General features: G+C 47.9%; 8 protein-coding genes across 8 annotated transcripts; 6 read left to right on the top strand and 2 right to left on the bottom strand.

Annotated features, from left to right (window-relative positions):
• Nucleotides 1–859: 859 nt before the first annotated feature.
• Nucleotides 860–2,981, top strand: N7462_004532 (uncharacterized protein; the record flags this gene model as incomplete). Its single annotated transcript, XM_057076258.1, has 4 exons — nt 860–866; nt 1,050–1,560; nt 1,663–2,288; nt 2,353–2,981. The coding sequence occupies 4 exons, from the start codon at nt 860–862 to the stop codon at nt 2,979–2,981; spliced, it is 1,773 nt and encodes a 590-aa protein (XP_056935763.1).
• Nucleotides 2,982–4,220: 1,239 nt separating this feature from the next.
• N7462_004531 (mRNA splicing protein SMD2) lies at nt 4,221–5,023 on the bottom strand (the record flags this gene model as incomplete). Its single annotated transcript, XM_057076257.1, has 4 exons — nt 4,221–4,263; nt 4,415–4,663; nt 4,900–4,932; nt 4,995–5,023. 4 exons carry the CDS (start codon nt 5,021–5,023, stop codon nt 4,221–4,223), a joined length of 354 nt encoding a protein of 117 aa, XP_056935762.1.
• A 739-nt stretch (nt 5,024–5,762) lies between these two features.
• Nucleotides 5,763–9,424, top strand: N7462_004530 (putative GATA transcription factor (Ams2); the record flags this gene model as incomplete). Its single annotated transcript, XM_057076256.1, has 3 exons — nt 5,763–5,802; nt 5,868–6,021; nt 6,091–9,424. The coding sequence occupies 3 exons, from the start codon at nt 5,763–5,765 to the stop codon at nt 9,422–9,424; spliced, it is 3,528 nt and encodes a 1,175-aa protein (XP_056935761.1).
• An 820-nt stretch (nt 9,425–10,244) lies between these two features.
• N7462_004529 (putative ssDNA binding protein Ssb3) lies at nt 10,245–10,771 on the bottom strand (the record flags this gene model as incomplete). Its single annotated transcript, XM_057076255.1, has 3 exons — nt 10,245–10,315; nt 10,388–10,442; nt 10,562–10,771. The coding sequence occupies 3 exons, from the start codon at nt 10,769–10,771 to the stop codon at nt 10,245–10,247; spliced, it is 336 nt and encodes a 111-aa protein (XP_056935760.1).
• An 819-nt stretch (nt 10,772–11,590) lies between these two features.
• On the top strand, nt 11,591–12,202 carry N7462_004528 (uncharacterized protein; the record flags this gene model as incomplete). Its single annotated transcript, XM_057076254.1, has 1 exon — nt 11,591–12,202. The coding sequence occupies one exon, from the start codon at nt 11,591–11,593 to the stop codon at nt 12,200–12,202; it is 612 nt and encodes a 203-aa protein (XP_056935759.1).
• Nucleotides 12,203–14,487: 2,285 nt separating this feature from the next.
• N7462_004527 (uncharacterized protein) lies at nt 14,488–15,309 on the top strand (the record flags this gene model as incomplete). The annotated part of the gene is made up of 1 exon (XM_057076253.1): nt 14,488–15,309. One exon carries the CDS (start codon nt 14,488–14,490, stop codon nt 15,307–15,309), a length of 822 nt encoding a protein of 273 aa, XP_056935758.1.
• Nucleotides 15,310–17,626: 2,317 nt separating this feature from the next.
• N7462_004526 (GIY-YIG nuclease family protein) lies at nt 17,627–18,970 on the top strand (the record flags this gene model as incomplete). The annotated part of the gene is made up of 1 exon (XM_057076252.1): nt 17,627–18,970. One exon carries the CDS (start codon nt 17,627–17,629, stop codon nt 18,968–18,970), a length of 1,344 nt encoding a protein of 447 aa, XP_056935757.1.
• A 2,161-nt stretch (nt 18,971–21,131) lies between these two features.
• Nucleotides 21,132–23,354, top strand: N7462_004525 (dipeptidyl peptidase III; the record flags this gene model as incomplete). The annotated part of the gene is made up of 7 exons (XM_057076251.1): nt 21,132–21,260; nt 21,313–22,114; nt 22,164–22,213; nt 22,279–22,717; nt 22,769–22,842; nt 22,892–22,915; nt 22,965–23,354. The coding sequence occupies 7 exons, from the start codon at nt 21,132–21,134 to the stop codon at nt 23,352–23,354; spliced, it is 1,908 nt and encodes a 635-aa protein (XP_056935756.1).
• Between the last annotated feature and the right edge of the window lie 1,751 nt (nt 23,355–25,105).

Below are 25,105 nucleotides of genomic sequence, written 5' to 3'. Positions count from 1 at the left end.
AGTCGAGCTAATCGTCGAGGCGACGCATTCGGGTTTGACCCCTGGCGGTGAGCACTCGGACGATAAGCTGTTGGGGGAATGTGGTGCCTGGCGGTTAGGCGGGATTGCCGCAGAGGGTAAGCCGTAGCGCCTGGCCAACGTTCATGTGAGCAGAAAAAAGATGCACAAGGAAAAAGTTGGGAGACCAAGAGGAAGAGACAGTCACGTTGGGACATAAAAGAAGAGGAATGGTCCTCGCGAGGATAAGATCGTTCTTCTTCTCTTCCTCTCCTTCTCTTCGTCTTGTGTATACCTAACGTTCTCGAAACCCCATATTCATCCGCTTTGAGCTCTTCCGAACGCCCTGAACTATATACCGAGCTCTCCCCACACGGCTTCGTTTTAATAGGTATTTCCCCTCCTGCCACACCCTCCGACCTTCTCGACCTCCAGCGTCCAATCTACTCAGTCTTCCTCTCAAATCCCTGCCAACAACATCTCTGGGATCAGCCCCCAGCTAACAATCCCAGCAATTCGCCTTCCAACTCCCCCCCCACTTTTTCCCCGCGCGACACGCCCAAGTCCATTCCTAGGACCCGCTCTCTCCCTGCCAGGTTTCAGTCGCTTCGAAGGCATCCGGCCTTGTTACAAGCACCTCGGCCGATTGGCGATTGGATCGCGCATACTTGGCCGCGGACCCGTGCGACACTGAAGTTATATAAAGACCCCCGCGACCAGCAGCTGGAGGACTCCACTTCTCGATCCCATTTCGTTACTTAGCGGTTCGCGCTCGAACGAGAAACCCCAAGTTCGAGTTCATCGGTCGAGCTCGTCTGTCGTGTATTTTTGTTTGGTTCTCACAGTCCACTTTTGATCAACAATGCAGAGTAAGTTGCTTCTCCACCCGAACAATGAGGGAGCGAGACCTCCCGCCGCAGTCCCACACCCCGGTTCTCTTCCCCACTTCGATCTCCAACGCAGCCATCTAGCATCCTCTGCTCGATGGCTTGATGACTGGATGCCTCGATTTCTCAGCTGCAGTTTTCCGCGGGTGCTGACCGCATCGATAGCTAAACACTTCTTTTCCGACCCGAACCATCTGGTTATCACGGCGCTCCACTCCCTTACCCTTACCAACCCGTCCCTTGCATTAGATGCTCAGAACAAGATCGTCTTCCGCCGCCCCGATGCGCCCCGCAAGCCCAACAAGGTATCCATCGTCACCGGCGGCGGTTCGGGCCATGAGCCTGCCTTCGCTGGCTACGTTGGCCACGGACTCTGCGATGCCTCCGTCGCAGGCACTATCTTCGCCTCGCCCTCGGCCGAGCAGATCCGGAGAGCCGCGATCGATCGCGTTCCTACCGACAACGGCGTCCTCATTATCCCCATGAACTATACCGGCGATGTGCTGAACTTCGGTATGGCGACGGAAAAGTCCCGCGCCGCGGGTATTCGCACAGAGTTCTTTGCCATCAATGACGACGTCGGCGTCGGCCGGGAGAAGGGCGGCAAGGTTGGCCGTCGGGGAATCGGTGGTGGTGTGCTGATTTTGAAGATGGTTGGTGCATTGGCTGAAGCTGGGTAAGTATAATCCACCTTCGCTCTCAACTTAGCCCTGCATACCCAGGAGAGACAAGAGGTAGAGGAGAATGACGTATGAATGCTAACGGTGCTATTGTCCAGCGGCTCTCTGGAAGAAGTGTACGGTCTGGCCCAACAGGCCAACGCTAATCTGGTCTCCATCGGATCCTCGCTGGAGCACGTCCACGTTCCCGGCCGTGGCGACCCTGAGGACTCCATCCCGCACGGCCAGGTCGAAATTGGCATGGGCATTCACAACGAGCCGGGCTCCCACCGCGCCAAGGCCGACCTGGTCCAGGTGGTCTCGACTATGCTCCTCCAGATGCTCGACCACAACGACCCGGACCGCACCTACGTCACCCGCACCCCTGAGGACAACTTCGTCCTTCTGATCAACAACCTGGGCGGTGTCAGCCCGCTCGAGCTGGCCGGTATCACGGATGAGGTGTACCGCCAGCTCGTCCGTGACTACCAAGTCAAGCCAATCCGCGTCATCCAGGGCACCTTTTTGACCAGTTTGAATGGCATGGGCTTCAGCATCTCCCTGCTAAAGCTGGCGGATACCGGTCTGGGCGCAGGAAAATCAATGGTCGAGCTTATCGATGCCCCCGCCGAAGCGGTGGGCTGGTCCGCCCCCATCCCCACCTCCACCTGGGAGAACCGCGTCGACGCGCCGGTGGAGCTCAAGACCTCTAATCTGGCCGAGGAGATCCCCAGTAACCTGAAGCGTAAGTAAAAAACGCCCTGCCTGCCTGCCCAAAACCTACCCAATAACTAACACATCTCACCTAGTCGACCCCGCCGTGGTTAAGAAAGTCCTCAGCGCCGGCCTCCAGCGCGTCATCCGCGCTGAGCCCGAGGTCACCCGGTTCGACACCATCGTTGGCGACGGCGACTGTGGCATCGGACTCAAGCGAGGTGCCGAAGCGATCCAGGTCCTCCTCGACAGCGCCTCGCCCCCACTCTCAGACGATGTCGTGAACACGGTGAACCGCATCGTGACCGTCGTCGAGAACGTGATGGACGGCACATCCGGCGCTATCTACGCGATCTTCCTGAATGCGCTGGCCCACGGGCTCCGCGCCCAAGATACCGGCTCGCCCGCCCCCGCCACGACAGAAGTCTGGGCCACCGCCCTGCAGCACTCCGTCACCGCGCTGGCCAAGTACACACCTGCGAAGCCCGGCGACCGCACGCTGATCGATGCTCTGGTCCCCTTCGCGAATACCCTGGCTGAAACACGCAACGTGCGGGTGGCCGCAGCCGCCGCACAGCAGGGCACCGATTCGACCAAGGCGATGAAGGCCAGTCTCGGCCGCTCCGTGTATGTCGGCAGCGAGAGTGAGTGGATTGGCAAGGTGCCGGATCCGGGAGCGTTCGGACTGAGCGAGTTCTTGACTGGACTGGCGGAGGCGGTTTGAGGCGTTGGCTGGGCTGGGCTCCCGCGAGCCTCGTATGATATGAGTGAGTGATTGCGGACATGTGTGTGTGTCTGCGTATAAACAGCGTTATATTATTTGATGCCGCCCTGTGCTAGGGCTTTCCGGTTTTGTCTGTCCGGGTCGTGGGCTTTTTTATTTCCCTTGTTCTAATATGATTTCATGATGATGATGATAATAAAATTGCGGGTTGTCTTATTTCCGGTGAGGTATATCTTTCGTAGGTTGTATTTAGGAAAGATAAAAGGATAATCATCACATCGTGAATAAAAAAGGACAATTCCTCCGATGCTCTCATTCTATGTTGATAGAATACACGAGACCCAATTGTCTATGTAATCATTCTGGGGTTGGATCAACCCCGCCAATTGGCAGAGCATCATCTGACAGGGCGGCAAGTAAGGGCGACAGGTCATTGTAAGGGTGCACGTGAAGAGGGCATGGAAGAAGTTTCAACTTAGGCTTCAAATCATGCAACCCTGATTGGAGGCTTTTTGAGAGGTATTCAGTGGGTTTACTCGAGCGAAAAGCAGACAGATCAGACAAATTCAGTACAAGATATGTATCAGTCTGGGTATTTATTGACTGGGTACTAGAAGTAGTCGATGGCAGCTGGTGATGATAGTCAATTACAAAAAGGATATCTCCACTCAGGCAAATACAATTTACTACAATAAGGGCATTGAGGAAGATTTTGTTTTTTACTTTTTCAAAAATCCATCATTAATGAGTCTCTGCTACAACAGAGTTTATGACGCCGCCGGCGCTCCCCTCTCTAAGAGCGTGGACACAATCCAAACACACTGAACGCCGGAAATAGCTTCATTTTTCATCCATTCAGACTGTTGCGAGGGAACAAGAACAAGAACCAAGGTGATCAGACCTCCCCGGGAACACCGTTGCAGAAGAACGTTACCTCGCAAGCATGGGGACAAGGCGGTGATCTCGGCAGCCCTAGCAGTGACGAGAAGCAAGGGCGAGACGGATTTTTTGTAGGATGAGCAAAAGGAAGAGAGAGATAGAGGGGAAGGAAAGAAGGGGTATCGAGATCGATTACATGACGAATCTTTTTTTCCCACGGTGGCTTGATGGTGGGGTGACTTGCGACACAAGCACACGGGAAGATTAACCATTAACCATCCCGCAGATCCAGATCCATTACACCGGGATGCAACCTGGGCGGGAAGGGCTTGCGCAAGATAGGGCGATGTAAAAAGGCGCTCAGCTGAGCAGGACGAGGATGACAGAGTCGCCGCGGAGGAACCTAGTACAAGAGCAATAAGGTTAGTCAATGAATGGAGATAAAAGGCCGACATCCGACTCCCGCTCGTATGAGAGACGGTAGAGGAGCCAGTCCAGCAAGCAGAGAGCTCGAGTATCTAAGGAGATCGCATTGTAAGAAGGCCGAGACTTACATCTTGCTGATAAAGCGATCCTTGTTCACACCCTTGCTCTTGCTACCCTTGGGCTTCTCGGTCCACATCTCCTTAACGTTCTCTAGAACCATGTTGCAGTGTCGGTCAAAGGCCTTGACACGGGCCAGCAGCTTGCGGTTGTTCCGGCAGGAGATCAGAACTTGGGTATGGGTGCGGGTGGCGGTCTGGAGGAGCGAAAGGGGGCCGGCGGTGAGCTCATGCTCCTCGACAAGAGCGACCTCATATTCCCTGGTGAATGCACGATGCAAGATTAGTTTTTAAGTACACATTTGCCTGCATGCATAGGAAATGTGAAGGGAAAAGAGAGAAAGAGTGCTCGGTCGGAGCTTGACCCCGCACTTCGATTAGGCAGAAGCCGGAAAAAAAGTGAGAGGTGTAGAAGAGACAGCCATCCGTGAACCGCCCAAAGGATTTGAGCGAGAGATATTTGAATTGGGAGAGGGGGTTGGGGGTGGAAGACATACGTGAGTTCGCTCTTCGGCTTGTTCAGCAAATCTCTAAAGGCATTAGGTCAGCGGGAAAACCAGGGTTGCGATGAGTCATTAACGAGATAACATACTGAATCTTTGGGTCTGGAGCTGTCGACATGGTGTGTTGGATGAGGAATATAAAAGGGCCTGGATGGTCTCGTCGGATTGCGAAGATCGCGCGGGCTTCAGGTTCGGCGAGTCACATGACATAGATTTTGTGCCTGAATTTTCAGGGCTGAATTGAGCTTTGCGCGATTGGCTGCGTCACGTCGCGTACACGCTTGTTGATCGTCGGATAGCTTCAACCCACGCGCATGCAAGGCTTCTATTTCTACTTTCCTTCCGCCTCCTCCACCTCCCAACTTTCTTCCCCCCCTTCCTTCTGCAGGTGCAGGCGGCTCCTTTCCTCTTTTGCTTTCCTTCCGTCTTTTTTGTCAACCCTTGGTAAGAAGCGGTCTATTGAATGCATCCTGCCGTGGATTCTTCACTGCCCTTCACAGGCTAACATTCCAGTCCTGCAGAGATTGCTCCACCACCTGCCGCCGAAACTATCTATTCTCCCGGTCGACGAGATTTTTCCTAGATATTCTTGGCCGATCGATCGTTTCCGCTGCTACCCTAGTTTTCCCTTTCGGGTACAACCACAAATGCATTGACCAGGTCGGCACTGTTGCTTCGTCCTGTCGAATTCGATACCCGCTCTCAGCTCTCACCCACCCTCCGATCTGCGAAACTTGCGAAATCTGCCTCTTATACGCCTAATATCCACCTCCACCTCGTCCCATTTTAATTTTCTCTAATTCTCGAAATTGTTTGGGTCTACTCTCGTGCATGGTGTACCACCCGAATTTAATGAGATGGAATCTCAGGACGGAATCACCGTCCGCCCCATGAGGCGTATGCCCCCCCCCCATGTCTTCAAGGATATTTTTGAATGGTGACTAAACTAAGCAATGCAACAGTGAAGGTTCTGTATACTTTCGACAACGAGAACAAGACCATCTGTCTAGCTCGATGGCCTCACGTGCTTGATATACAGACTGCCTACTTGGATGAGCGTACGCAGATCGGTGTGATTGAGCTCAAGACTTCTATTCAGGCAATCGTCTCTGCAAGGTTTGATTCTCTTTCCCAATTGTGACAACAACCATTGAGTACTTACACTGCGTTTGAAACCCCTAATAGTCCCGAGTTGGTAGCACAATTGGGAAAAGACTACACTGTTTACGCCTATGACTACTCGGAATACGAAACCCCATTGGTTGGGCAAGGGATGCTATCATGGGTCCTCGCCTCTGCCTCTCCAACGCCGAATGCCCCCGCTCACCAGTCTCAAACAATGGTTACTGGTCGCGTGTGTAAGAATCCGCTTGGACTTTTCTCAAAGGGCGCCCAGGAGACATTGGAGGTCAAGCTTCGGCTCGTGCCAGTCCCAACCGTTATGCAAAGCGAATACCTGGACAGCATGCAGAAGTACCGAGAGTTAAGCAATGTCATCCCTCACGACTTTGATGCTCAAACATGGACGAACTTCGTACGCCAACATCCTGCTCTTCTTGAATCTACTCGGAACCAGCAACAACATCAACAAAGCCGGGTCTCTTCTCCTATGGATCAATCTGGGATTGAGCGAGTGCACCAGCTTCTCAGTGAAGGCGCTACTCCTCGAGAGTTCTCTGGCTACCCTACAAATGAGTCGATTCGTTCCGTGTCGCCCAGCCAATCCTACTGTGCGCCCAGCAGGATGTCGACTCCCGGCGGTACTCGGCCTGGCACCCAGCAACAGCAGCAACCGCCGTTGCTACAACAACCCCAACCAAGACAAAGCTTCTCCCATAGCGATATCATCCGTCCTTCATCAAGTGCTTCCATGCAGGGAAGTGAGATCCAATCCCAAATTCACAATCCTCGACGAGGATCCTTCCAGTCTGGATATGGTAGTGGAGGTGAAGAATCAACAGACCATCAGCCACGGAAGAGAGCCAAGCTGTACCAATCCAGTTGGCCAGGGAAGTCCGATATGAATATTGAAAGACAACCTAGCTCACTGCGGGTAGCAGCCAGCACTGCAGCCTCGGTCCGCATCCACCGCCCGACACCTGTCAACCCTGCTATCGCTGCTGAGCAATCCAACGAGGAACCCGTCCGTCCACCAACTCCTATTTCTCGACCTGGAGATATGCAGCGTCGTGCGCGCCTTCCGTCCAGTCTTCTGCGACAGTCTTCGGTCCAGAGCAGTGCTTCATACACATCGCCATATAGCAACAGCGATGATTTGTTACATACCGACCAAACCGCGCATTCTCCAGATGACTCTCGCTACCAGGGTCTCTTTGAACCTCCTTTCACCATGCCTTCATCTCCTCCCGTTATGGAATGTCGATTCCCAGCTAGGTCAAGCCCTAATTTGCCTCCTATATCCTTAGACACGGACTCCGGCTTCATGAGTGGAGGCTTTGAGGACCTTATGGATGATGGGACAGCTACCACCCCAATTGACGGGCCCCAAAGAGCAGAATCTGAAGTTGAGCCCCGTAGCAAGCACTCTCGACCTGTTCGTTCTGCAGTCCAAGCAAGCTCTCCAGCAAGTATGAATGGTCTGATGTCGGAAGGCCCTAATGACTCGATGCTAGTCAGCGACGCTCCCACTGAGCAGCCACCACCAGGGGGTTTCCAGCGTCTTCCCCCTGCCACATCTCGGCCTTCTTCGCGAGCTAGCACACGTCCCACACCAAAGCCACTGGTGCCAGCACCCATCTCACAGAGTGAAGCGGCCCATTATATGAGCACTGTCCCCGCCAGCGACCCTGTTGTACCCACTCCAGCCTGGAGTGGGCCCGTGGGTGACATGTTTACCGCGCGAACGCCGACGCAAGTGTCTGATACTCGGAGGCCTCGCAGTGGGGGTGCTGCAAAGCGGTCACAGCAAGTGCAAGCCAAACTTGACCAGGCCATCTTGTCTGGAACGATTCCTCCCTACTGCGAGAATTGCGGTGCCATTGAGACTCCTACATGGCGTCGGGCATGGGCAAACATGATTACTGGCGGTGAAGAAGACGCGAAGGCTATGCTGAAGGACCAGAGCATGCTGTTTTGGGAAACTCTGGAGCAAAATGACAAGAATGAAGTCACTAAGTTCAAGATGTTCAAAAAGGGCCTGTCGGTAACCGACGACAAGGAATGGACCCAGGTCCTTCTCTGCAATCCATGCGGCCTTTGGCTCCATAAGTTCAAAAGCATGCGCCCAGAGAACCGGTGGAACAAGCAATCGCAGGTGGATAGTGCTAGCGGTAAGAAGAAGCGGCTACCAAGAAACCGCAAACAAAGCGGTGGTCCTCTTTCCAATCCCTCCACCAGAACTCGCAGCAAAGCGCCAAAACTCAATGCAGTCTCTTCTCCTGCTCCCACCGAGGCCTCCTCTGTGCATGCTGAGGAAGGGGCTACTCCGCGAGTGGATAATGACCAAAACCAGGATGAGGCAGAAGAATATCCCAGCAAGCGTCGTCGCGCAAACAGCGTCGAGCCTCCCAAATCGACAGACAATGCGAAGGAGCGCTGGCAGGAGCAGGACGCTGTCGAGGCCTTACGGCGTGCCATTCAATCCAGCCCTGCGAGGAACATGAATACTAGGAATATCACCGCCGCGGATGAGACCAATTTGACTCCCAAGCCCGTACGGCGGGCATTATTCCAGTCTTCACAGGCTGATGGCCCATTGAAAGAGTTGGATGCTTCATTTGTGAACAGCTGCTCTCCTCGACGCAGCCCACGAATCGCTTCGAAGGGAGACAAACCGGTTCGCGGCCAAGAGAACAAGGCCCACGATGACCTTGATGGTCTGTTCGAGAGTCCCTCTATAGATTTCGACTTGCCGGTTAGCCCAACACCTCGTCGACGTAACCCTCGCATTAATGCCTTGCTGCATGAGAGGCGTCACTCGCTGCCCTGCAACTCCCCGACGAGAAGCGGACGCAAGGAGGCCGGCCCATGTGCGACCCCAACTCGTCTTACTGCCGAGCGCTTACAGCGGATACAGGCAGGTCAGGACCATTCCTCCCGGTCTGTCTCTCGTCAGAGCCGATCACCCAGCAAACATGGTCTACCATCGCTGCCCGACCCGGGACTACACTCGGAGTCTTTCTCCATCGACGGCATGATCCTGGACATTTTTGATGATGCTCCCGATCAGTCCAACTCCTTCCCTCTGGACCAATCCAAATTCGCCAACAACAGCTGGGCGAACTGGCTTCCCTCAGATTACATCTCCCCATCTGCATCTGACGAAGAGAACGGATCTCCCGATGACCTTATCAATGCGATCCTCTCTGATCCTGCTATGATGAAAGAAAATATACTCGACTCCAACTTTAATCCTTTCGACTTTGAAGACTCTGGCGTCCCTGACTCGGGTTTCTTCAGCTCCGACGCTCTCCATATTGACCCAATGGATCTTGCTCAGAAAGCTCAGCCTGCAACTGCGCAGGCTGGTAGTCAGCCAGCGGTCAGCCCCAACATATAAATGACCAATATCCCTGCATTTGCTTTTTTCCCTTAACTGGCTTATTTGCTGTTTCATTGCTCGTTCTTCTAGCGACGGCGTCCGGTTTGGGAGGATCATGAAATTTTCTTTGCTTTCTACTGCATACCACTCTGTCTACAGGGGGATCATTTTCTTTCTCTGCTGATTTTCTTACTCCTGTTCTTCATGATGACCAGAAGCTCCACCGAGATACATTGGCAGGACTTCGATATTGTACACTCGCTATGTGCTTACTCCTATTATCCATCCTATGGGCGGATTGTTTATTCGCTATATCATGCCTTAGATTTTTTTTTTTTCAGGTAGCCCTTTCATGATCAACAACGAATGGAATACATTCCAGATAAGTCCATATGTACTCTTCGCGCCTCGTTTGAATCCCGCGGTGTAGCTAGCCCGCCTTGCTAAGGCAGATATCTTTTCGTTTCTTCAAAGAAGAGATGTGAAATCAATGGTTCATTATCACAACTCTACAACCACCTTTTCGAGAGCTTTGAATATCAGTCCTATTAAAACTTATGGCTTTCTAGCCTAAAAAATGGTATTCAAAACGCTACTGGTAGCGCTGAACGCAATCTGCTCTACTTTGAATGATGCTAAAGGTCAAAGATACTGAAATTGGTGAACTGTGGTCATGAAAATCGTACGCAATATGCAAATCCAAATCCGTCTGGGACACAAAAACACGAGGCAAAGAACTAAATAACCTCTATTTAATAACATCCATAAGGCATTTCAGCAATCATTGTCAACCACTGAAACATAGCAATATGTTTCCATTCTCTCCTGTTGCGACAAATTACTCGGCATCGTAGAAAATAGGCTTGAAGCGGTGGGTGGCCTCAACCACTTGTTCGTAGATTTTGTAGTCTGAAAACATCGAAGACCTTTATTAGCCATGCTCGGTCATTTTAGAAATTAGTACCAGGGGGGAAGACTCACCGCAATCGGCGGGGTTACCCCAGTCTGTCATGCCCAACACCCGGATGCCGAGGCCCTAAGCATATCATATTAGTATCGGGTTCGACTCGCGCAGCATTGAGGGGGAAAATAACAATCTCAATTCTTTGAGGCTGCTCATGCTGGCTGTGACATGCGTAGGGAGGCACAACATACCTGTCCGCCGTCGAGATCTGTAACCTTGCCGACCACCTCTACCAACTTGCCCATCTGCAGATGCGAATCTGGCTTCAGGATGAGTGTAACATCACCGTTGTTGCCGCATGTGATCGTTGCTGTATCGCCCCGGAGCCCACTCACTGTACCCAAGATGCGGATGGTGTGTGTCGAACGCGGGCCGCCACTGGAGGGGTGAAAAGCGTTCATATGAGATGGCAAGATACGTGGGGTCTGAAGTGACATTTTGAATGTGGTTGGCTTGTTGATTATGTATGTGATTTCGTTTGAGGAGTCCTGGGGGTAGATTGAGCAAGGTGAATGAGTGCTGGAGGTCAAGATTGGAGTTGATGCTTCAGCGCGGGACGCGAAACGCGTAGTCACGTGACTATGTACTGATAAGATATGCTGAGACGACCACAGCCACTCACAGCGTTCCCCACCAAGTAAAAAAATTTCACTGGAACAACGCAGAAAAAAATAATGATCTCAGGTTATTTGTAGGAATAGCCGAACGCGGGGGTCGAACCCGCAACCTTGAGATTAAGAGTCTCACGCTCTACCGATTGAGCTAGCCCGGCAGGGCTGGTTGAAAGTCGACGCCCTTAATTGAATTATAACCAAACTATATGGGGCAAGGCTCTAACCCAAGCCGGGCAAATCACATTTTCAGTTTTGCCCCTGTGGTATAATATAATTGTGAATTATAAAAAATAATAGTAATGAAGCAATTTTAAATTTATATTGACCTTCTTTTTAAATGTTAATTAAGAAAGGAACTATCGATTATGTGGCTTTCCTCGACGACCACGGATCTATATGAATCGCACACGGCTCGCCATTATATATCTTACATCATGAAAGTGTTGATTGATGATGCTTGTCCATTCACTTGATCAAGCTCACTAATATGAAAGTGTAGCCCATCTCATTATCTCATTGTAGTGACTACTAGTTCCATATAGAAGCCTCCTCGAAGAATAGAATATCACAGATAGCCGCAAGCTCAAGGATTTCCAATCTCAACTAATGTGCCGTCTAAAAATTGCCGCTGTAATTACCACTGCCATCACTGTTGCCATTGACACCACCTCCATTGTTGTTGCCATTACCCCAAGTTCCTGGGCCGCCGTCCTTATCATCCATGCCTCTTGGACCGTTCCCGCTATGGTTCCCACTGCCGCCACTGTTCCCATTCACACCGCCACCATTGTTGTTCCCATTGCCCCAAACTGGACCACCATCTTTATCATCTACGGCCCTGCGACCGTTTCCGCTATAATTGCCACTACCGCCGCTATTCCCGTTAACACCACCACTATTGCCATTTCCATTGCCCCAGGTTCCTGGCCCACCATCTTTGTCATCCACCCCCTTCTACCATTCCCGCTGTTGTTTCCACTACCCCCACTGTTCCCATTGACACCACCACCATTGCCATTGCCGTTACCCCAAGTTGTAGGAGAGTTATTGTTATTATTGCTGACCACTGCTGAAATATCCGTATCACAGGCTAAGAATAAGCACCCGACTGATACATTTTGGAATAAAAAACCTGCGAAAGGGGGCCATAGGAAGTCTCTTACATGCACTGGAAATGTTGTTCTGGGGGACCGGCGCAGCTTGGCCAAGAGCCAATAGGAGGGCCAAAGTTGAAAGGGAAAAGACGTAGGTTTTCATAGTGGAACAGAAACTCTTGAGTCTATCGTATCAAGTACGCAAGATCGCCGTGAACTTTTGATGCTAGATGCCAAGTAAGTCTAGTTCCTTCGGGGAAGTGGTAGCTTTTATAATGATATCATTGCGGCTATACAGCCTGAGGTATTGGAATAAATTTTGTGAGATTCATTAATTAACTGATCAAGAGAATGTTCGTATCTCTTCGGAACTGCCTATTATTCGGCATCCCAGACCCCGTCCTCCACAGGAAAATTCTTACTATCGTATATCCGTTGAGAATGAGTCTTCGGCTATGCAAAAATGATCTAGCTTACGTTGAATAGTACAATAATTCCGAAACCACCTGGTGACCAAGACCTCCTCAAAAACTCTAAGTGTCACAGCCTCGCGATCGCCATTCCTGAAAGCAGGGCAAACCTTTCTCGTAGCCATGCGAATATAGGAGGATATTTAATATTTCTAGTTGCTGTAAAAGCTGCTGCTTTGATCCCACAGCTAGAAATGAGGCTAGACTGTACCTACCAAGAATTTTGCAAGCCAATCATTTCTCTATAACAGGACGGAGACTAAACTATATCCTGATAAAGAAAGCGCCTACCTGTAAATTATGATACCCTAAGAACATCACTCCTCAGAGTAGTAAGCCTGAACTGATGAACTGGGAATGGTCATGCAACAAGAATTCACTTCGGCCTTCTAACAGGCTTGAGTAAAACTATTTTCCATCATGTCCGACTCATTCTTCGCCGAGGTAAATTGCCTCAGCCGCCTCTACCTTGAGTCTCACCGTCTTTTGCTCACCCCAAACGATCCTTAACAATGGAAATTCATATGTTAATAACTGCATTCACCGCTCCCTTAGGAGCTCGCATGCCAATAAGCGACCAGGACCATAGGCGAATTTCTACTACATGCGCTAGTGTTACACTCCGTACGACCAAATGGGTTTGTGTACACCTCACATCTCGGCTAAACCTGCACGGACAACTTTTTTCCAGCTTTTTATTATGGACTACATACTGGTTTTTGCAACATTACACTGCAAAATTGACCTAGTTTCAGTCACACTTCCAACCGACGGCTTACCTGTTGTAGTTCTAATAGAAGGCAGCCTAGATCACATAAGAAGGCAGAAAGTGGGTTGAGAAAAAAAATATAGCAGATGCTGAAGACAGGTGTCAGGTCACCCTCGTGTACCCAAGGCCTTGATCGAGAATGCCGAGTATCCAATTATAAACCAAGGCCGGCTTTATCAATGCTAACGATGAAGTCAATGTATTCAGACCTTATATGATAGGCAATTTGTCACCTATTTATCCATTTGAGAGCGCTGTGTACTGGCCGAATATTAAAATGTCCACCGTAGATTTTAAATCCCAAAATTTTCTTCCAATTTTCGAGGAACTGAAAGCACGGGGAGAGAATAAACATCATCCTTTACAAGAACGGTGAGGGAAAGAATATACAAACAGGTCCAGTATGAAGCGGCCCTATAACAAGTCATAATCATCATCATTAATTCCAACGCTTCGCAAACCTGAAACGTAAGTTCTTCGTATAGAGATATGTTTCTAAATATAGCCCGATGCCTCTGATTACGAGTACGGAGCAGTCGGTCAGAGTGCATAGATAGTTTGTCGCCAATATTTTATCCACGATTTGACTTTGGGGTTGAGAACGCCATTTGAGAGTCGGTACTGCCTAAGTAATAATTATAGCTGTTGTTACTTTCTGTTTGGATAATGTGCGGTAACAGGCCCCACACCAACTACCCGCCCAGACGCCTGTCCTGCAAGAATCCATGAAACAACCACCCGTTGCTTGAGAGAACATATATCATAAGAAAATGGTCAGTGCATGGCAGAGCTGGCAAAAATTGAAGTTTTTTTTCAGGAAACTGCTGAGAATTTTCAGAAGGAACTCCGGGCGCTTCTATTGACGCCCTTCAAACGAACAGGTGGAGTTGTTGATCCCTGACCCTATAAAAACCCGGAGCCTAACTGTTGGTTGGTTTTAGATCAAGATGCCAGACACTTTGAGCATGGTGATTTGAGGCGCGTATTAGTTTTCCAACAGGGACTGACTGACGGACTGAATGATTTATTTATGGATGAAACTGCGGCAAAGTCGCGTGCTTTTCTTATATACTTGGCACTGGTCACTTCCTCCTGTCTTCCCCCCTCCTGTCCCCTTCCCAATCTCGAACAACTAAATTTCCAGATCTTCTTATTAAAACCCACTTCAAGATGGCTCATTCTGGCCTGTCAATAGGGAGCTGCAAGGGAGGTGCTGTTTCGAATGTACCAACAGGTGTGAATGACGCTTACTGCTACTCTTCTTTCGATAGCCATGAAATATTCGACGCATTTGATACGTGTTGCAGGGGCAACTCACCTATAATCTATGATGCTGCTTTTGGCTGCGGTATCTATTGTCTGGCCCAGGATTGGAGTGCCGACGACCTTAAGAAATGTATCCTGGACCAAAATGATAATGCACACCTTGGCTCATATATCTTGTGCGACACCAATGATCGTGAAACAACCATTACCGAAGAGCCTACCACCAATAAAGGCTATAAGAACACCGGAATAATCTCCAGCTTGGACGGTGAGCATGGAATTAGGTTAGAAATCAGAGGAGACAGCGAAAAAACCAACACCATTAGCAGCAGCAGCAGCACAAGCACTGCCAGCAGTGGTGGTATCGAAGACACCGCCTCTTCCCTGTATAATGATATAACGAACGACGCCGATCCCACCAGCACCACTAGCGGCGCTAGAAGCACAAGCACTAGCAGCAGTGGGGGCGTCGAAGACACCGTTTCTTCCCTGTATAATGACATTACAAACAGCACTGATCCCACCAGCACCACTAGCAGCACTAGCAGCACTAGCACCAGCACCGACACCAGTGACAGTGGCGACAGCTCCGTCTCTTCCTGGTATCAAGATATTATAAACACTATTACAGGGAATGGTGCCGTTGTGAGCGAGCCTATCTCAAAGACAAGTATGGGTTTTGTGGTGCTTTTTTCATGCTCTGCAATCATGTGTCTCTTCGCTTGAACAAGCTCCAGGGGATAATCTCATTGAATCACACATAAATACAGCCGGGAACTATTTGAGAGAGTTGCACTCTGCTGAGTTTTGTATTTGGATTGATTCAAATATTGTGCTTCATCGGTTTTACTTTTGTAGCGTGCAATTTATCGGAGTAAGGCGGCCTGTTTCGTGCAAATGATTAATTTCTTGGAGTATTGAGATACCACCCAGACACAAATTACATTTCGTTTTGAGATACAAATTCTTTCAGACCGTCCAGGTGACTGCAGAAAGAAGATGCTCCCTAAGGACTTCCAAAAGAAACGTAAGGAAAGTATTGCACGGGCTGCGTCATGTAGTTTCACCCATGAATATCAGAATGAATGGGAACAAGAATACAGCATAATATGCCTAAAAGAGGCTGTTCGGAATACTTTGAAGGACGAAGATATAGCAATAAATGAGGAACCTTAAGCTATGCTATCGACGGCTACAGAAGTTTGGAGCTGAATCCCCTCAGAAATGGCTCGGCAATGTCCTGGAAGGTTCCTACTCGGAGATTGAGCTTCAAGGTGTTTTGGAATCACACAAGGCGATATGAAGGTAATGAATGACCACTTAATCCTGGAGTCCCCTGATTTTGACTAAATGCACACAATGCCTCAGATGCCCAAAAATTCGTGTCAAAACACCACACATCAGAGCGAACATTTCATAAATGCAAGAAAGCACAGGCTCTCATGAATCACCACAGGGAAGAAACAGAAAATGCCAAGTCTTTATGCTTTGCTTCCCAGCTATCTTGTAGTTTTGGTCAGTGTATAGCCCAGGTCTTTTCGAAAGAAACTAGGCCTTTTAATCACTTCGAGCTGCAGTAGATGCGAGACCTTAAATCATGGGTTAAAGCCAAGGTGCCGAGTCCCTTCCCGGCAACCCAACAAATCACTGATTATATACTGGATAAAGAATACAGAAAAATACGGGAGGGGGTTTTAAAGTAGCTACAGGGAAAGTTCCTTAATATTACGTGGATGAGACTACCAACATCCGATCCCAGCGGGTGATTGACAGCTGTAAAAACTCTAACGAAGGATATTCTAGGGAATGGTCAGCTATCTAGTGTAGTGGGGAGATGGCCAACGAGGGGTGAACTCTGATTGGAGGATATCTTTCCTAGTACTCAGGCTCTACAGGATATAACTTCGCATCTCCGATAGGGAGAGAATCAAACTTTACACATCTTTCGCTGAAGCAGCATCTGTTTCCTCTCTGAGAGGCTTTCTTCTATTGTGGCGTGGTGCGGTTTGTTGGCTGGTTCGCTGATCCATCTCATCCTGCCTGTATTCGCAGGTTTGCCGTAGAGCGCCCTGGCTCACTAGCTAATGATATGAATGCGATCCTAGTAGATCTGATGTTTGTATCTTTAAAAGAAACAAAGCAATACGACTCCACAGGATTAGCAAGCTATATCACAACCTATACCACGATTCAGGTAATACGCAGGTATCTCGCAGCTGTGCTGCTCTTCAAATAGGACCTTAGACATTCCAGCCCTTGGTAGAGGTCGGGGCCTAAGAGGAAAATGAATCTTCCGCGAGATTGAACATGAAGCCACTACAAGCCCGTGGATTGTTGCTGTTTCCTCGCAAGGCTTAGCATACAGCATCAAAATCAAAACGCATTATTTTTACGGTATCGGCAACGCAGATACCCGATTAAGATAGAATCAAAATGTAAAGTCTACAGAATGTCACTCAAATCACATCTAAGCGGATCTTCCTCAAAGATGTCGGAGAAATGGAACTTCTCAACGAGTTTTCGCCCCCAAAATGGTGAAACGTACCTTTGCTGTAGCGGCTGAGAACCCATATCTAGGTGCGAGACTAATGCATGTGCCTTCCCCTATCCACCTCTTCTATCTACAAGCGCGATAATAGTGTGCCCCTGGTCTACAAATCAGAGATCTTGTGATCTCGCAATCCCCATCATATCCAGCCACCTGCCACAAGGGGAATGGTAACTACAGCATGGCCCCATTTCCCGGTATGAAAGTTATATCAACCAATGCAGATGGGCGCACAGGGATATTTTGGACCCAATAACCCCTGCCAGCTGGATAGATTGGCGCAACCACGTGAAGTAATGCCGCCCTTTCCGCTAAAAGATCCAAAGGGAGGCTGGTTGGGGTCTGATTTAAAAGCGCTGAAATATCTTCGGAGGCTAGACACCACCTGATGGACTGTCAACCACTCTGCATCATGCCAATAGCTTGATTGCCGATTTTATCTCTCTTTATACTGAAATTACCCACCTTTAGTGAGATTCTTCAACTTTTTTTGATATGGAGTCCGCAAAGGATCAATTTCACTCCTTGACAACTTCTATACATGATGCTCACCAGTCATTGCCTATCAAATGCGTTTTCTATACAAGCAGTAAGAGTGGCACCAAGAAATGCGAAGGCGAAATCAGTCGACACGATTGGGACATGGTAACTTCTTACTTCAACTCCATCCTTCACATTCCCAACCTACTTTCCGATGACCAGAAGAACGCATTTAAATTATTGCAAGTTTTCGATAACCTTGCAAGGCATTCCCTATGTGGTGAACACGCCCTTCACAGAATATTGTTGAAAGATCAATGGCTATCTGAATTTAAAAAACTGAAAAGCGAAATCGTGGAAGAGTTGGAATATTATTGGGGTGCTATCAACCATGAAGATTCGGATACAGCAAAGGACGAGGAAGATGGTGACCTGGAAGAAGATACTGATGTTCGTCCTGCTCATGAACTCCCAATTAAAAAGTTCATGGCCCTTTGTCCCAATATCGATGAGGAGGAAGTGGCCAGGAAAGTCAGCCAGAAATTAGAGCAACCACTTGGGAAAAGAAGCAGAATGTATGGATGCGTCTATATCATTTCCCCCATGGATGGGAGGTTTGAAGGAATGCTGAAGATTGGATTCTCACAGAGGCCCCCGGAGAATAATCGCTTTCCAATCCACAGGGGCTGCTTTGGAGAATTTGAAGTGATTGCAGTCAAATCAGTGAAGTTTGCCCATCGGGTGGAGCAAATATTGTTGGCGGAGTTCTCCGGGGTGCGCTTCGGGAGGAAGTGTGAAAAAGTAAAGTGCCCTTCGACCCACCAAGAATGGCTGAAAATCAAGACGGAAACAATCATTGAAAGCTTGGATAAATGGTGCACCTTTTTCGATGAAGTTACTCCGTACAATGCGCAAGATCGATTCAAGAAACTGTCTGAAGATGTCGAGCTACCCTCCCCTGCTTCAAGGGAGTACCTCAGACAGGGGTCTTCTACGAGGTCAACTCCGAAGAGAACTCCCCAAAATAATACTTCTGCCAGGAAGGTTTCTGCACGGAAGACTCCTGTAAAGGAGAATGACGCAGAGTATACTCCCACGAAGAAGGCTCCTGCAAAGAGGACTCCGACAAAAAATACCTCTGCAGGAACTCCTACGAAGTCTAGCCAAGATTGGACATCACCCCATACTTCTCCCTCATACTCTCGACTGAAATACCCAACTATCTCAACTACCACTTTTCCGAGCTCTGACGAAGAAGATTCGAAGGAACAAGTGAGCGAGATAGGTCCTGAAGAATTTGCACCACCTCCTGTTGGACCTCTGGCCGTAAGGCTACGTAATCTAAAATTGAAGAGTTAGGTGACTCCAGTAGCAGCTTGAAGATGTTCTGTGTTTTGATTTCTTGTTTTCTTCGTCGAGTCAATGCTGGATTGTTTCTTTGCGCAAAATATTCTGTGAACTCAGTCTTTACTTTAGTTGCTTGTCAAACGCTGATGACCCCAACGTTGTTTGATTATTTCTCGATTTACTGAGATTATTTTACATTCCTGAACAGACTTGGCTTGCTGCTTCGAGCGCAAAGTCACGACCTAAATTTTCAAGCAATTGCTTCAGAGCAGAGCAAATGCATGGCTCGGAAATATCAACTACAGTTTGTGTATCACAGCCATATGCTTTGTCTGGGTGAATATACTGCTCGCCGGACAGTATAAAGTATATCAAGTCTCATCTTTGAATGTTCCAAAGAACCCAAAGAATTCAACGTCAGAGTGCATTCGAAGAAAATCTTCTTTGAACCTCTACCAACGAAAAAGATATAACCTCAACACAAGCTAAAAAAGTTCATAGCCAAGGGACAAATTTCCAAAGACGACTAAGGGGTCCCCATGTAAACCAAGCCTCAGGAATTGAAGCCTAAATTTCATTTCCACGATTTCCACGACCAGGGACCTGGAAAATCCTCGTGGTCACTCAAGCTTACCTGTCCTCGTTCAAGGATAGTAACCAACTCATATCTATCATGGGCACCTCCTTGGACAAAATCGCCGTAAATTAATACTCTGAAAAATTCTGAGCACATACGCCGGTTTGCTCACCCCTGCTGATCCCGGCACTCCAGCCCAAAAACCTCTGACCAAGCATACAATCACTAGAACTTACATAGATTAGATTACGCACTACAGTAGCTAAAAGCACCGGTCAAATCACGCAACTACTAGCCACCGATTTAGTTACTTCTCCGCATCCTATGCCAAAATTTCTTTTAATATTCACAGTGGTATGCGGGATAAGATCGGGGCAAAATCCACCGACTGAACCAGCGTATGATGCCGGAAACCGAACGAAGAGAGTGGGACATTGCCATCGCCGAGCTGATCCATTATTCGTACCCTAATACAGTAATAGGAAAGGCTCATAGCCTATAATAAAAAAGAAATGCATCAGAAATATGCACTATGTGCATGTTATATACGGGGTGATCGACACAATAATGCAAAAGTACATATGGTGGGTATGCATCGAGAAAAAGCCTATGAACGACATAACTACGTGGAAGACTCGAATATTGAAATATCATATGCCCACATTTACATTTAAATCGCTGTGTGCTTCTGTAGGGAAAACCCTCTATACCCATAGTCAAATCCAGTTCAGCCCAAGATACAAAAAGACAAGAACGGAAGATATTTTCATCGTCGAATCTACTTTATTCTACTCCTAGATCTATCTCATACATACGACCACAAGGTCTGAAAAACAAGGCTTCTCATTCGCTCGGCGGTGCTGAAGCCTATTATAGTACGCGGCCAGTTCTCAGTGCGCCTTAGGCTCTAAAATGCGTCAGATTTGATCCTAGGGTGAGTGTAGGTGATATGGGGGGCGAGAAGTTTGGAGATTGGGGGAATAGAGGTGAAAACAGGGCAAGTATTCTCACTAAGATCATCTGGATCGCTAATATTACCCATTCTCATGTTTTCACCTGACTCCAGGCCATAAATGTAAGCCCTAGGGCTTTATGATCTGCTGTCCAATTTCTTAACGCTTAGCTATTCGAAGAGGATACAAAATTCAGGCCCAGAATTCCACTCCCTTTACTGCCTCTAGTAAGTTCTTCAAGATAAACAGAAAGTAGAACCGAAAATTGGAAAGAGAGATTGATGGGGGTTGACAAAGCTAAGCTCTGTCTGAGGTCTCATGATTCACGTGAGCGGGGTCAATTCCACCACACTAGATCGTCGATCCATGCTTTTGCTTCTAACCAATATTCCTTTGGATTTTGCGTGTCTCAATATGGTCGCCCCTCAGATATTCCAATTATCGGTTGGTTCAGCATTTGATGCGCTAGAGCCTCGGCAAAAGCTGTACGCTCATTACATGGCTAAGTATGAAGCATAACCGACAGAGAGTAACTCGCTGTCTTCTATGCCCCAGACTGAGAATCTTTAGAGCGGCATGGAGTGGCTCGAGAATTATATTCCGTCAAGTGTCTACAGAAGCAAATTCTATTTTCGACTTCATCATGGCTCTCTACGATACCTGCGATGGTAACTGGGAAAACCTTGCCGATGCCTCCCACTTGGATATTAATGATGTTGAATCATTCCTGGACTATGCAGCAATTTTTCTGTCCAACATGGGCAATTATTTTGTGGGATTCGAGCCCCTCCATTTGTCATTTATGGGACTAATAATCTTCTCAGGGAGCCGGTGACCAGAAGTTTATCCCATCCATTTCCAAGGACAAGGTTGCTCAATTAGCAAGCTCCGCTGGTACTGGCGCAACTTCTCTGTGGGAGCAAATTCAAGGATTAATGTTTCAATTACCACCTTTTGGGCTAGGGCCTCCGGGAAAGCTTACTCAGAGCTCATATTATCCGGGAATGGAAGAGCGCTTTTTTCACGAAGATACATTGCTGGTCTCAGGCATCATGAATGAGTTATCTATACTTCCGGAAAACACGCGACTTATGAGAGTTACCGGAGCAGAAGGTATCGAGACACTGGATATTCTCCAGGCATCGGAAAATGAAAATATTTTGACATGCAACCATACGAACACTGCCTTCGCTAACAAAACAATTCGATTGAAAACTGGAGATCACGCAAGAGAACTTCTGCAGATCAATGTCTATTTACGGAAAGCCCTCGATTACGTCTCTAATTCATCACAGTATGAAATGATTCAAAAAACTATAGACAGCTTTACAACTGGAGATATCTCAAGCTACAAGGATGCTCAAAGGGTTTGGGTGAATGATAAAAGTCCATGTGTCGAGACAGTCCTTGGATTTATTGAACCTTACCGAGACCCACTGGGAATTAGGTCTGAATTTGAAGGGATCGTTGGTATTTTCGACGCGGACGAATCAAAGGTTTTGAATGAATTGGCGGAAATTTCTAATGAATTAGTTTGTAATCTCCCATGGGTCAACAGCCATGAAGCCAGCAAAGGGCCCTTTGAGAAAGAAATATTCGAGGCCCCGGACTTTTCCAGTGTCCAGAGTAAGCTATATTCTTATTGGTGAAGGCCAGCTCCATTAACGCTCCAAAGGCCTGGTTTATTGCTCGAGCATCGTTTTTCCGGGTATCAACCTTCCCAATGTGGGTTTTCAAAAACGATATCTGTCTAGTACCAGAAGAAGCTTGCCAAGGCTAAAAGAATGCAGTACAATGACATACGCCAGGAGACTGGATACAAGAACATCATTTTTTATAGTCGCATGAAGGCAGAGAGCCAGCGAGACAGGGGTCTCCACTTGATTGATGCGTCAGAACAAGAGATATTCAAGAAGCATCGATTCCACGCATATTACATATGGGTAGTACTCCACGAGATTCTCGGCCATGGAACCGGGAGGTTTCTATCCGAGACCAGTACAGGAAAATATAACTTCAATCCAGAAAGTCCGCCCGTGAACCCTGTCACAGGCGAGCCAATTCAAACTTGCTATCGACTTGGCCAAACGTGGACCAGCGTGTTCGGGGATCTTTCTACGACTGTTGATGAATGCAGAGCCGAACTTGTTGGTGCATATTTGATCGATGATCCAAGAGTTTTGGCTTTATTCGGCCACACTGAACGCGCGCTTGTTACGCCGGATGATTGTATGATGTTCTGCTTTCAATTGCCCTAAAATTAAAGCTAACTATTGAGAGTGGTCTATAATTTATACCTACAATTGGGGACTGACGGCCTTCGGGGATTGCAAAATTACGATACCTCTACGCAGGTTGGTGTGCCGATCAAAGTATCTGGAATTTGAACTGACACAAAGAAAGGGATGGGGTCAAGCCCACAGCCGCGTAAGTATAAAGCTCTATTTTGCCAATCCATGGCTCACATACGGCTCAGGCACACTACGCCATACTTAGACATCTTTTGAAAGATGCGAACGGTCTCTATACAATTCTTTGCGATTCGCAGCAAGGCAAACTGACAGTGAAGGTTGATCGCGCCCGTATCATCCGACATGGAAAGCCTTCCCTGGGTCGCATGCTATTAAAATTACATATCTATCGTTGCACTGCAGACGTTGACAATTGCCGCAAGTTCTATGAAGACCTTTCTCGCGTGGATGACGAAGCTTTGAAGTGGAGAGATATCATAACTGCCAAGCAAGATCCACCATTGGTCTTCTCGCAAGCAAATACATACCTAGACGCGGAAGGTATCACGATTCGAGAATACGAAGCATCAACTAGAGGTGTAATTCAGAGTTGGGCTGAGCGGGATATTAATTGAATTAATGCCGGGTACTGAACTAGAACTGTCATCATTACCGACTGAACGTGCAAGAGCGGATTCATTCAACATGATAAGACCCATCACTGACTGGTCTAACTATTCAGTAACTGAACAAACTGTAGAATAACCTGGAGAAGCGCCATAAGAGACCCAAAAAGTCCAAATACTATTACTGCCCAGAATGTCATCCAATTGGCGGAATTTCGGTTATCTCGCCAAAGTTGCAACCAAGTTCTTGGCGCTGCAGCGGACAAAAATTTTGGCAGGACCACTATTCGATATCGTAAGATGGGGAAGTCTCGTGGAAGGTAGCACTTCTCCTTTTCCACTGCGTCCCAAGGTCCCTTTGGATCCAGAAATGGCGAAAAGTCCGTTTGCTGCATAGTTTGGACAAAAGTGGGTCCCCCAACTGAAGTTTCAATGCATTTTCTCAGAAAGGGTCTACTGAATGGAATAGCGCTCGTGACCTCTTTGTCTGGCCGAAAAGAAGCCTGTATGACATCAAAATTTCAATTAGTAGCTGATTCACTTCGGATTTCGAAGCCCATTGACATCTTAGATGCTTCGTGGTCGCACAGGAATGAAGCACACCCCTCCCCTTGCCTTCATCGTATGTGGCCAAACAAAATTGACAAAATGAGAGAAACCGGAAAAGGGAAACCTCTTTTGTGGTCGTATTAAATTCGAGGTGACAGGAAAGAGCATCCGTCCATTTGATTTTGATCCCTGCAAGGTAATGCAGCGTGTGGACATTTAAGTCGTTTGGGTCAATATCAACTTGCTCTTGAAAAGTGCGCTGAAGAGCTTCGTCATCGTCTAAAAAGAGATTTTTGGATGGAAGAAGGACACCAAATCCCATAAGAAGCTCACTGAAGGATTCGCGTGAGCATAATGAGATGCTCTAGGTAAGAGAGACATGTGTATAACTGCAGCATCCATTTTGTTCAATGATTTCTAAGTTCTTGGGGCATTTGGGAACTGAGTGAAACGAAAGTGGCTCAAAAAGCATGCTTTGATGGCCAAGAATTGTAAACAACCAGATATTGGGCGGAATTGAGGTCTTCTTCCAGACATCCAGAAACTAAGATACGCTCGTCCAGAAGATGACCGATTGTATCGTCGATTGTTGCAGTAGAATCTTGAATGATAAATCTAGCGACCTGGATGAAGGCTCCAGCGAATATTTCCCAGTGTGATTCAACTGTACAAAGCTCGTGATTTGAATGGAACAGATCGAATATGCGGCGGAAATGTAGTGAAATGGGAGATGAGCCAGGTCGTGTACCACGTGGGTATTGTGCTCTGGTCAAGGGCTTGCAAGCCATTGGGTAACATGTTCGCCCAGAGTATGGCTTTATCCGACGTAAAAGATGAAGCAATTCGACTCTCACCTATTTAAACATCAATGTCTATAAGTGCGGTGTTCACAAGATCTCACGAGATCATACATACTAAGGACGGAAATATGTAGGACGGAAATATGTAAGAGATGATTTGGCGAAGGGAAGTGCCGTGGAACCATGTTGAAATTAGCGCTTTGGGAGTAACATTTCAAACATTCGCCAGAAGTGAATTTTCAAGTAGACAATTTCTTCAGAAAAGAAGTAGAATTGAGATAGGAAAATGAAAGCCAAAAATCTATTTCCACGGCTGCGACAAGAGAGGGAAATCATTTAAATAGGCGCAGCCTCGTCCTTAACAAGTTTTGCCCCTTAATTTGCTGGTAGTGTTGGCCAGATTACTTCCTG

This window comes from Penicillium macrosclerotiorum (assembly GCF_028827735.1).
Source record: "Penicillium macrosclerotiorum strain IBT 26536 chromosome Unknown utg000003l_segment0_segment0, whole genome shotgun sequence".
Taxonomy (NCBI): Eukaryota; Fungi; Ascomycota; class Eurotiomycetes; order Eurotiales; family Aspergillaceae; genus Penicillium; species Penicillium macrosclerotiorum.
The sequence above is the reverse complement of the archived record's forward strand: the minus strand, read 5'-3'. Positions and strand labels throughout refer to the sequence as shown.